The sequence below is a fragment of the Microtus pennsylvanicus genome, chromosome 3, assembly GCF_037038515.1.
Source record: "Microtus pennsylvanicus isolate mMicPen1 chromosome 3, mMicPen1.hap1, whole genome shotgun sequence".
NCBI lineage: Eukaryota > Metazoa > Chordata > Mammalia > Rodentia > Cricetidae > Microtus > Microtus pennsylvanicus.
The window spans coordinates 35,319,873-35,332,577 of NC_134581.1; the positions used below are offsets into that span (position 1 = coordinate 35,319,873).

Here is a 12,705-nt window from a genome sequence, read left to right on the forward strand (position 1 = left end):
GAGGCTTGAAACCAACATTACAAAAAAAACAACATTGGTGTATATTTTGCAGGTTCAAGACAACCCAAGACAGTGAACAATGGACTATATATGCATATATAGACCTCTCATAGGCACCATAATCAGTATGAGCCAACTATATTTAAACTTGATTCAGGCCACATTTAGACATAAGCTCTTATTTACAAATATTTAAATTAAATACAACCTGAAGAGTGTCTTATTACATACATACATATATGTATATAAAAGAAAAACTATACAACTCAGAACAGTGTGTTTTTAAATAATTACATTTCCATTGCGTCTCTGGGGAACCACGGTGGTGGTCAAGATTTTATGACTCCTTCCAGAAAATCCTTTTCTATCATCTCTTCAATTTTTTGCCTGGCTTTGCTGGAAAATGCTTTGTGGTTTTCCAGTTTCATGTCCTTGTTGGGGAAGGAGTTTGAGTAGAGGACAGGGCTCCCTGAGTGTCCTCCACACCGGCTTGTGACTTTGCTGTTGAAAACTTGGCTGAGGACGTTGAAGAAGGGCAGAAGCTGCTCTATGCTGCGCATGGTGCAGAGGGTGAGTAACAAGTGCCCTGGCTCCCAGCCCAGTGTCCTCCCTGAGGTGTCTTCCTCTGGATTCTTCTGTAGAAACAAAAAGAGAGTTGTCATTAACAGGTGAAGTCTATGTTATGTGAAAAATGGAGACCCATGATGTGTGTTCCGGACTTGATTAAAATCACTGCTTCCGATGCTGCCATTAGCTAGTTTGGTACCACTGAGCTCCCTTTCGTGATAGTTTTCAACTAGACTGGCGGTGACTTTAGTTTAAATGATCTGTGACAGAGTCATAGAAAAGCTGGTGATTTTCAGATACAGAGTTTTTCGTACACTTTATTGCTGATAAATCAATTTATGGCCTAAATTTCCCTTAAGGTAGTTACAGGGTTCAATAGCTAATACTTACTGTCGATACACAGAGAAATGAGGGGTTGGGTTAGACACAGGAGGGAAGCTGGACTGTGAGCGAAAGGACATAGGCTAGTCCAGTTCTGCCTTTTACTCACTGTGCTAAACTTGTGCAAGACACACAGTTCTTGCTGATGACGTGGCAAATTTTCTTTTGCAGTAGGAAGTCAAATGAGAATGTATGTAAAAACTGTTCACTAAATACCAACACCAGTAATTCCTATATATTAAGACATAGAGCTACTTATGTCGGATGCAGCAACACATAATAATAATTGTAGCAACTTGGGAGGACTGAGTTCAAGATACAAGATTTTTGTCTCAAAGCTGCAATAAATGATATGTTTCTTGGCTACTTTATGACCTCAGCTAAGTGACCCCAACAGCTGCGACTAGTCTACCACAGAAAGTGACCCCAAAAGCTATGAGTAGTCTACCACAGAAAGGACTGAGGGACTGGGGTGCTATCACTTGCAAAATCATATATATTACAGTGCAAGGAGAAAACAATGGAAATAGGAAAACAGGAAGGACAATTAAGCATGTCATTCACAAATGGTGCTCTCCCTTCTAAATCTGGATGTTTCTAAGAAATTGATTTTATCTGGTATTTTGTTGTCAGTTTTCTAATGTGATCCAAGTTATTTATTTATTATGTTAGGGATGAAACCCCTGGGCCTTGTGGCTATTAAAAGCATTGACCACTGAGCTATACCATTAGCACTCTTTGCTTTAAATCTGAAGGAAAACAGGTATGTTACAGTAGGAAATGCCATGTGTAAGCAAAAAAGATTTAAAAATGGGCTACAGTTGTCATCTAGTTTATTTATTAGCAATAATTTAGCCTCCAATCTATATTAAAGGATAAACAGGGACTTTCATATCACTAAATGCCATCAGACAGTCCTGGCTTACCATATAGCCCTCTAGTCCTCTAAAAAAATCAAAGTGCAATTAAATGTCAAGCAAAGGGTGGATAAAGATAAATTTATCCTGTAGGGAAGTAAATGCTGCTTACATTTTCTATAGTTTTTGAAATATATGATAATCATGATATAATTTTTTAAATACTTCTATAGAGTTTTTTCTTAAAAGAGGGATCCCTTGTGGGCCCCAAACACTTAACCTTTTTTTTTTTTTGTCTCAGGTACTTGTCCTCAATACTAAATGACCAAACATCTCCGGAAAACCTTTTTCTCTTTGACCTCACAAATCTCCACATGGAGTGCAGCTTCCTTCCTGTTTACCTCTCTTGTAGCTTTTGCTGCCATATCACAAGCATCAATAGCCACCCTCACCTGATGCTTGGCCATCTCCATTCCCTCCAAAATCTTAAAGTCCTCCTCGTCCTGTGGAAGGAAAGAGAACTCATAGCCTTTGTTCCAATGAAAAGTATATCTGGCCGTGAAGGCCTTGTTTAAAGGATCTGGATGAGACATTTTTTCCAGTGCAAACAGCTGTCTTATCTGTGGGTCAATTTCTGGGCAAAGGAGGATTTCCATTATTGCAGATGGCAAAGGGCATGGGCCTGGAGTCCCATGAGTGTTCACTGCATCTGCATTCATGGTTTCCCGCCCACGTTCTGTAATAGAAAAGTGAAAGTTCTGTCCTTAAACCCTGGATTAGGCTTCGTCCACAACTTTGTCCTTTTATTAGGCTCCTAAGGAAGCAAGTTCCTCATTTCCTGTATGTAAAGCTTCTAATCAGTTTCTTTCCTCGTGCTCTGTAGAGACTCAAATACAGCTTCACTGCTGAAAGACAGAATACGTGAGCACCTGCAGACTGGGTCGCATAGTCCACTCGACCAGCCTCCAGACTCTTATGGACTGGGAAGATTCTGAACTAAGGAGATGACAGATGTAATGAGCAAAGGCCCAGTGATGAACAAGTCATCTCGTTACCTTTCTGCTTCTGGCACACTGGCAGGTCAGTTTGGTGCTTAGTCAGAAAGGACGTGGGATATGCTCTAAACCCACAGCATTTATCTTCCTACACTTTATTTACAGGACAGGCTTCTGGTAATTCTCATTTTCTCCTTGGTTTCCACCACATAAATAGACATTTGTATTTTTGAGTCCCCTTACTACCTTTCTCAGTAGACTTCTCAGCAGTGTTTTCACAACTGCAGGGAGTGTTAGTGGGGTGGATATACAAAACTGAGACATGGCATAACAAGAGCTATAGAAAGAGGAAGTATGACTAAAGGTTAATAACTTTTGGAAAAATCTTTTGATTCAGCTAAGAGTGCTGATACGTTAGGTTATTGGATTTATCTCTAGGTTATAATTTAGGAAAGTGAAAAACTTAGCCGTAAGTTTAGGATGTGTACTTTATGTCCCTTGGGAAAGAATGGTTCTATGCTTGTGACCCTTTATTCTGACTGCGGTCAAGTTTATTAAAACTTAAAGTGTGTGATCTTTTCATCTTCTGACTGTTCTTTGAGAAACGAAACTGACAAATTTGTCCTACAAACCCCTTTAGTACTGTGCTCTCTATCAGAACATATCTCATCTTCATCATGGCGTCAACTTAACTACTCTAGACATATACAACTCTCAGGTCTGTCATAAGGAATGTTCAGTAACACTTTCAAGCCCTGGTTCCAATGTTTTCAAATGTTATGAAAGATTTCTTCTCTTATATGACTCATGAGTGTAGCATTTAATATAGCACAGTTAAAGAATACATAATGATACACAAAACAAAATAACATACTAAGAACCCTCTGAAACTTTAGTACCTTTGCCCTTTTCCGAAGAAGTTTTGCTAGTCGAACCACGTATGGCTTAAATTCTCGCTGATGTATGCCCTGCCGTCTGACCTCCAAGCCTGAATCATCTGAAGCTTCAGGTATAAAGGCCCATCGGTACCTAGCAGTGGAAGAACGCTGATGTTAGTATGACAGACTCCGTGCCAGTGGAGATAAGCCACATGATTCAGTATAAACAACATGGCCCTAACATAAGAGAACTCAAGTGACAGCTAAGTCAAGCTGGGAGCATTGTTATTCATCTGGAGTTTGTGTAGTGGTAAGAGTTCACCATTTCAAGCTCGGTGGTGGTAGCTCACCCTCTAAATTCCAGCACTTGGGAGGCAGAGGCAGGTGGGTTTCTGAGTTAGAGGCCAACCTGGTTTAAAGAGTGAGTTCCTGGCTTATACAGAGAAACTGTCTCTGTCTCAAGAAAACTAAAGGAAAAAAAAAATCGCCACCATTTCAGAGTGGTAAGTACTAGGACAACTTGAAAAGTGCTTGCAACTGTTTATGCACGAGCAAAATTAGTACTGAAAAATATTTTTTCCATACCTAATAGGCAAAGTATTATTCAGATTGTTTGCTTCCTCCTACCTCAGCCTCCTACTAACTGGTAGGCAGAAAGCTCAAAAGGAAACTGCTTTTGTATAGTTGTTTGTACTTGAACAAAGTCCAATGTGATTATTGTAACATGTAAAGCTAGACTCCTGTACTCTGTCCTTCTATAGTGTTTGTGCATAGAGAAGCACGTATTCATGTACTTAATCTTCTCTACCAAAGTCACGTAAGGGGTAGAGTGCTTGCTTGGCATGAGGAGCCTGAACTCCATTCCCAGCACTAAGGCAACCCCACTAAAAAGAAAAGCAGACACAATTGCTATATGACCTGTCTTGGAGCCTTTAAAATTTTGACTTTTTTTTTTAAGATTATGCTTTCTTTCTTGAGACTTGTCCACACTACAAAGCCAAAATGAGCTTCGTAAAATGCTAGCCTGATAACACCACTTAATCCATGAAATGCTTCAGTGGCTTCAAATTATCTTAGGTCAATCGATGCTCTTACTTACAATGCTTACATAGTTGAGTTTCTTTCTAGCCTCTTCTCTCAACACCTCAGACAGGCCAGCTCTGGTTCTGTTGTCATAGTGAGCCTCTCTAACCCTAAACTGTCTCCATTTTAAACTTCTTACTGGGCCTGCTTGAACCTCAAAGCTGGCAGCAGTCTGCTGCATGGTGATGGAGGAAGGTCATTGGTTAAGTAATAAAGAAACTGCTTGGCCTCACAGGTTAAAACATAGGTGGGAGGAGTAAACAGAACAGAATGCTGGGAGGAAGAGGAAGTGAGCTCAGAGGCCATGCTCCCCTCTCCCTGGCAGGCATGATTGATGAAGCTCCAACCCAGGATGGACGTAGGCTAGAATCTTCCCAGTAAGCGCACCTTACGGAGCTACACACATTATTAGAAATGGGCTAGTCCAGGTGCGAGAGTTAGCAGAGAAGAGGCTAGATATAATGGACCAAGCAGTGTTTAAAAAGAATACAATTTGTGTGTTGTTATTTCTGGTGTAAAGCTAGCCATGCGGGAGCCGGACGGGATGAAAAGCAAGCCGACAGCTCCTTCAACAGTATGGCACACAGCAACTTCTGCATATGCCATCATCAAAATATTCTGCAAGTGCTGAACTCTGTCCTTTCCACTAAACTTGTAGCTTCTGGGTCTGTACTCCACCGCTTCACATCCAGGGCACTCTAGTTTTTAAGTGAGTAGTCTGGGAATATATCCACAGCAACCATTTACCGCTAGTACCTGTGCTACCCCCACTCCTTCCAATACAGTAAGGTTTTAGCGAGAATTATGACTACCTCAATCTTCACAAAGAACTTTAGTGTTGGACATCAGTGACTAAAATAAATGTATCTCCAGAAATACTCACTTAATATTTTACTTACATCTGAAACTGAGGAAGATTTTCAGAGGGCAATGCCAGAGCCAAATCCAAAAACTTGCAAGCAGAAAGATAGAGGTTTAACCACCTCTGGCTGTTATAAGAGGTGGAGAAGCCATTACCTCCAGTATAGGTTGTCTCCAGACCAGCCGCAGATGGCCCTGATGTCCTGCAAGTAGACAGTGCTGTCAGCAGCAGAGCCTTTGGCTCACAAGGCTCCTAAAGCACCAGGCTTGTCTCCCACAGCCACACTGATAAAGTCTGATAATATAATTTATTTAATTATATTCAATAAATAGGAGTATTTTTAATAGATTTTTTATTTTATGTGTATGGAACTTTTGATTGCCTTTCTGTCTGTGTACCATGTGTCAGAGCCTCTGGAACTGGAGGTACAGAGAGTTGTGAGCCACCATGTGGGTGATGTGAATTGAATCCAGGTCCTCTAAAAGAGATGCAAATCCTCTTCACCAATGAGCCATCATCTCTCCAGCCTCAAATAATGGCAGTGTTTAGAGGTGGGGTAACTGAACTCCCCTGAGGAACATACGGACACAGAAGCACACATTACCGTGAAATATCTTCATCAGCAGTGAGCTCTTGCTCCATCAGTAGGAATACCTGCACCTGCAGACCACAAAGGAAATGTTCACTTTCAAGTAGAAATGGAGTTTTTCAACATTATCTCTATTGGAAGTGGGGCTCGGGAGGGTTTACTTTAGGAAGTCTTTACCACAATCTTTGAAGTGAGTTTAACTGGGATGATTGCTGTGCTGGAAGGGTGAGTACATGCCTCGCATCAGTCCCTAACCATCCAGTTCAGCTGTATCTCACTAGAAGTACCATTGCAGGGGGGACACTGGACCTGTTGGCTATGACAAAGCCAACAATGTGTCAAGGAGACTGAACATTATACCAGATAAGTCGAGGCTCAAAGGCAGCTGGCTGTCTGTACTGCATAATTTGAGGCTTAAGCTCCTTAACAGTAAAACTTTGACTTAACGACAGTAAAAGTTACTTTTACTATTTTCAACTTTAAGAATTGATAAAATTGAGTTTAGTCCTTAAAATTAGTTTTCACCTAAAAAGCATGGAGAAATTAACCACTCTGTTTTACAAATTTATAAATTAAAATTAACTCACAAGTTCCGTGATCATGGTAGGCCAGAGAGAGGTAAGGTGTTGGGGAGACATTCTTAAAAGTAATACTCTGAAGAACAGGAACACTTGAGAGTGAAGAGTCGGCACCTGGGGCAAACGGAGACTCTCAACCAATCTCTCTGAAACAAAGGCAGCATTTTTTCAATGCCCAAGTAACTCCAATTATTATAAAACTTAATGTCTATTCTAGCTAGAGAAAAACAGGTCAATAAAAATTAAAAAATAAAATAAAAAATCAAGTAATGTGGATTCTATTCTGTTCACAACTAAAACACAGGAATAAACTTTCCTAGAGTGAAACAGTGACTATCTGACTTTGTATATGAATTAATTCCTCTGATATTTGAATCAAATAATAAATCACAGATGTTTAGTGTCTTTCAAATTCAGTGTTGATTTCTTTTACATAATGAAGCTAAAAAGATTTGTTATGTAATACTGTCCATCAACCCACACCTGTGGTTTATCTCAGCCCACAAGTGTGGTTGAGATAGAAACAACGGAACAGCAAAACAAAGCCCCCCTAACCCAAATAAATGCACTCCCAAGTCCCTGTAATTCAGACAGAGTAGATAAAATGCTTTCATTACTTACCTTGTATGTCTGGAAGGTACTTCTGGTACTGGTCAATTTCACTGCTAAAAATAGCAAAGGCCAATCTTTTAAGAAGCATGGCTCTCTGTTCTAGCTCCACATCTCGATTTGCAAAAAGATTGAGAGAACTGCTTTGGGCCACAGCTACTCGAGCTATAAAAAGGAATGGAAGCAGAAGGCCATCATCACCTGAAAATGACCATTCCTTTTTTAAAATGAGTGACATACACACTGAGAGGAATATAGCAGAGGACCTGGACCTTTATCTGGTGCAGAAAAGCTGGCAGACAGTTTGAGCATACGCATGCCTGAGGGTCAAATGGCAGGATTTAGATGTAGACAGACAAGGACACTTAGAACTGTGGGTTTATAATACCATTTTATAAATCCCATCTGCATAAATCTTTTGTTAAATCTTTTGTATTATTTTAAAAAATAATTTCCGGAGAAACCAAGCTCTTCTGAGTCCCTGTTCTATTAGTTCTTTGCTCCTGATTTCCTCCACTATAGCCATATTGTCTTGCTGGTTATGACATAAACTCACAAAGTTTGTTCCCACCCCAAAATGTTTACAATTTCTGTTCCTTTGGCTGGGAATTCCATTTCTAGGAAGGGTTGGCTCCCTGAGTTTCACATCAAACATGATGTGAATCAAGATGAAGTAAAATACATAACTCTTGGCTGTCATTTAAAATTTGTTACACATTGCTCCATTTTATTTCCTTTACAACCTCACTTCCTAATTATGACAACCTTTTTCCAGATAAACTAGTTGGGATACACAACTGCACAGACGCAGAATTCCAGCGATTACAGTTCAGTTTAGTAACATCTTTCTCTCCCCCCAACCCCCATTCTCTGTCCTGGAGATCCACGGCCGCAGAGATTCAGAGTAGATCCCAGAGGTTAGACCCCAGTGGCTACCTTCTTCTGTCTTACCCACTTTAGGTCTTATCTAGTCAGTAGCTATCAAGTGCCTATTATGCACCAGTAACAGTAACTAGGCTGTGTGATGGGAAAATAAAGGATAATTTTACTTGCCACTAAGTTATCCTTGGTAATGTTATTGTCGGCACACATTCACTGTATAAACCAGGTACTTCCATACAATTACATCACATATCTTACTCTTGCTCATACTGCATTACTCTCTCTAATCCCCACCATTCACCAGTACTCTTCATTTTCTACACAGCCCTCATTCTACTATTGTATCTTGGGTTTTGTTTGTCTGTTACCAGAGTCTTGCTATATACATATATGCTAGGCTGGTCTAGAATTTGTGAGCCTCCTGTCCTTGTCTGTTAGGGGCTGGAGGTATAGCTGTTCATTCCCACACTGTTCCCTATCTCTTGTAACTTGTTTTTTAAAAATCTATATTCTCCATATAAGGGGAAACATGGGATATTTGTCTTTCTCAGTCTATTATAGTCCCCCTTGACAAAGAGCTAATCCTATAGTTTTCAAAAGAATAGTGCACGCTAATAACGAATCATGTACAAGAAAAATATTGCCTGGGCTGTCACAACTCACTCATCAAATCTCTGAATGTTGTCTTATCATGTGTCATCAGGTTGTCCATAATTGCTCTCCAACTGAAAGACACAGGTTATCACAAGTTATTAAGATTTTACGCTAGACAGTGACTGCTGTCAAGCGACTATAATGAGTGAAAGTGGGAAGAGGACTACTTACTGATTAACACAGGACGCGTCCATCTGAAAGAAACTGGGATCCATGAAAAGGTCAAAGGCTTCTTTTTTCCAGGCTCTCCGTGTATACTGATACCCACTAAGACTGCTGAGCAGTTGGACACAGGCTCGGTAACTAGGGGCATTATGGGCACTGTACAGAAAAAAACATTAAACCACATGATGCTTTCACTTTGGTCATCATCTTGAATTATGTGTGTTCTCATTGTCTCAGATACCAAAATAGAAACAAGAAACAGAAGGGACCATAAGAAAAATGAGATACTAATTTAAAATTTAGCTATTATACATGAATCATGGTAAGAATAACATCATTTTGTAGTTGAGGCCACAAATAACAATAAGGGGGCAGACTTTGTAGCAGAGTGTGAATTAGCTGAAATCTATTGGAATCATACGGTACCTGTGATTTCGGAGGTAGGGTACAACATAATGCATAATGTTTACAAGTAAAGGGATAACACGCTCTTTTTCATCACTGTAGAAGACCATATCTAGAAGATGAGCCAATACCTACAAAACAGAAAGGAAACAAATTTATCTCCATGCTGAAACTGGGGTCAGAGGTGGGTACTGATTTCCAACTTGGAAGAAAACCAAAGCTACTTAAAAGGAGGAAAATCTCCACTGAGGGAGAGAGGTATAAAAATAGTCCAGGACCTTCTATGTGATAGTGAGTGGGAACCTCAACATTCTCTTCCCCAGACTTAAAAAGAAGCTTAAGAAAATTCCAAAGCTAATCAGGCTGGGCTTTGTAAATCTTAGTTCAGTAACCAACAGTCATACAGTCATTTTTCTCTAACCTCTGTTAAGACTGAGCATTCACATCTGTATGGTCCTATAATGGATTTGTTTGCTATACATGCTTTATACTTAACTACCTCCACCCTTCCACACTGCAATCAGATACAAATGACATTTATTTTCATTATGTCTGAAAAAGGCTCCACTGTGTATGTGAACAACATTTCCTTTCTTCATTCATCTACTGATGGGCACTTAGGCTAATTCTACAGTGTGGCTATGGTGCATGTGTGTAATTGTCATGAGGGTGTCGCTGCAGTGACTTTGATTCTGTTGCGTATATATACCTCGATGTGGTATAGGGGAATCAAACACATGGAATTTACCTGAAGAACTTCCAGCTAACAGAGATACCTGCACAACTGACAGTAGCAAAGTTATGGGACTAGGTATCTAATACGAAGGAACAAAAAATGAAAATGTGGCATCTATGAACACTAGACTGTTTTACAGCCATTAAAAAGCAATGAAGTTATGCATTTTCAGGACAACAGTTGCAAATAGAGATAATCATATTAAGCATTTAAGCCAGTATTAGACAAATTATATTTGTAGTCCTTGGCTTTATTAAATACATAAAATCATGAATGTATGGCAAGAAACTAGACGCAAAACTTCCTCAAAAAAGGAAAGGAGGAACAAGGGATAGTGGAGAGGGACAGTCTCAAAGCACAACATATACTCATCTAAAAATGTCCTTATTTAACACAGTACGATATATAATTGAGTACACACAATGAAAAACATCTAAAATCTGCTTTTAAAAACACAGATACCACAAACAGGCATAAACTTAACCAAAGGTATCAAGGACCTCTACAACAAAACCTATGAGGCTTCGAAGAAAGGAATTAAATGAGACATTAGAAAATGGAAAGATGGCCTGTGTTCATGGGCTGGCAGAGTTAATACTGTAAAAATGGTCACAAACACACAAAGCTCTGCAGATTCAATGCAGTCTCTATAAAAATATCAATGTCATTCTTCACAGAAAAAACAAACAAACAAAAAGTCCTAAGATTCACAGTAAAACATAGAAGATCCAGAATACTGAGCAAAAAAAGAAAGGTGCAGGTATAACAATACTTGACTTCAAACGGTATTACAGAGTCATACTAACAAAAATGTATGATAAGGGCACAAGAACAGACACATAGGCCAACGAAATAGAAAACTAATAAACAAGCCCAGACATCGACAATATTCTGATTCTTGAAAAAGGTACCCAAAGGTGAAAATAAAAAGACTTTCTTTTTAGCAAGTAGAACTGGGAAAATCCCATACCCAAACATAGGTGTCATAGAAGACTGAAACCAGATCAATTAAAAATGGGAAGATCTTAGTGTTAAAAGTTGAAATGCTAAAACTGCTAGAAGAAAACAGAATACACATTAAGAACTAGACACAGTAACTGCCTTCTGAATAGGACTTCAATAGCTTAGCAAATAACTGCAAGAATCAGCAAATATGATTTTGTAGCAAATTAAAAAGCTTCTGCACGCCAAAGAAACAATCGCCAGAGCAAAAGGTCAGCATACAGAAAGGTCTCTAAAAGCTATTCATGGGCAAATGAACACATGTAAATGGCCTATAGATACATGGCAAAGTACCCAGCATATCTATCCATTAGAAAAATGCAAATCAGACTGAGCATGGTGGTGTATGCCTTTAATCCCAGCACTCCAGAGGCAGAGGCAGAGACAGGCAGATCTCTGAATTCAAGGCCAGCCTGGTCTACATAGTGAACTAGACCCTGTTTGAAAAACAAACAAACAAACAAAACCCAAAATTAAAACAAAAGAAAATGTAAATAAAAAGTACCCCAAGATTCCACTTTACCCCAGTCCAAATGACTACTGTCAAAAAATTAAAAACCAAATGCCTGCAAGGATGTAGGGCTATGATGTGATAGGCATTTAATAGAGCAGAAAATCTTTAAAAAATGGCCAGAACATAAACTAATTAGCCACTATGGAAATTGGTTTGGAGTTCTCAAAAAATTAAAAATATCTGGGGCAAGAGAGCAGTATCTTAAGATCACTATACAGTCAAGGTCAAACCTGTTATCTGGAGCTGGAGACTCAGTGGATCAAGTGTGTGCTGCACAAGGAAGGACCTGAGTTTGGATTGTCAGCTCCCTCACACCAGGTGGGAATGGTGGAGTCTATCTGTAACCCCAATACTAGCAGGGCAAAGACAGATAAATCCTCAAAGCTTTCTGGCCAGCCATTCTCATGTTTGAAACATAAAAGCTGGAGAATGATAGAGGAGAGAGCTGACAATCAACCTCTGGCTTTCACATGCATAGGTGTATGTGCATGTATGTGCACACACACACAAATACACAGGCATTGCCCCACATTGTCCTATACTTGGTAATTATATATGCCAGTGATTTCTAGAAGCACAAAATGATTTCTGAAATTAAAAACTTCTCTATGAGAATTTCTTCTTTCCTTCCTTATTTTTGTTTTTTAGAAACAGGGTTTCTTTGTGTTTCCATGGCTGTCGATCAGACTTTCTCAGTGATATGTACTATTTAACTGTTCGCTTCAGTGTGCATGTGAAAACACTTGATAATGTTTACCTCGGAAAGCAATGTCAGTGCATGGACACTATATACAGAGGGAGTATTGTTTGAGGTTTCCATTGCAGGTGATAGCATATCTAAATAAGAGAAGAGACGGGTAAAGATAATGATTAGTATTTTCTCACTGATAAAAGCTATTTAATAATGAAAAAAAGGATGAGCTTACCATCTATATAAAACACTGTTTA

At 39.3% G+C, this 12,705-nt stretch overlaps 1 protein-coding gene across 12 annotated transcripts in view; it reads right to left on the reverse strand.

Annotated features, from left to right (window-relative positions):
• Positions 1-21: 21 nt before the first annotated feature.
• The window catches only part of Dop1a (DOP1 leucine zipper like protein A), an 85,463-nt gene continuing 72,779 nt past the window's right edge, over positions 22-12,705 (reverse strand). For 5 of the 12 annotated variants that reach the window (XM_075965080.1, XM_075965078.1, XM_075965079.1 and 2 more), the window contains 11 exons: positions 12,515-12,594; positions 9,527-9,636; positions 9,107-9,256; positions 8,945-9,006; positions 7,412-7,564; positions 6,800-6,936; positions 6,228-6,283; positions 5,661-5,825; positions 3,700-3,829; positions 2,258-2,308; positions 22-635 (listed from right to left, as the gene is read on the reverse strand). In XM_075965080.1, coding sequence (XP_075821195.1) covers positions 330-635; positions 2,258-2,308; positions 3,700-3,829; positions 5,661-5,825; positions 6,228-6,283; positions 6,800-6,936; positions 7,412-7,564; positions 8,945-9,006; positions 9,107-9,256; positions 9,527-9,636; positions 12,515-12,594 — 1,400 coding nt within the window. In that variant the 3' untranslated portion in view covers positions 22-329. The remainder of the gene's footprint in view (positions 636-2,257; positions 2,309-3,699; positions 3,830-5,660; positions 5,826-6,227; positions 6,284-6,799; positions 6,937-7,411; positions 7,565-8,944; positions 9,007-9,106; positions 9,257-9,526; positions 9,637-12,514; positions 12,595-12,705) is intronic. The other 7 variants (XM_075965084.1, XM_075965085.1, XM_075965086.1 and 4 more) reach the window with 3 other exon arrangements.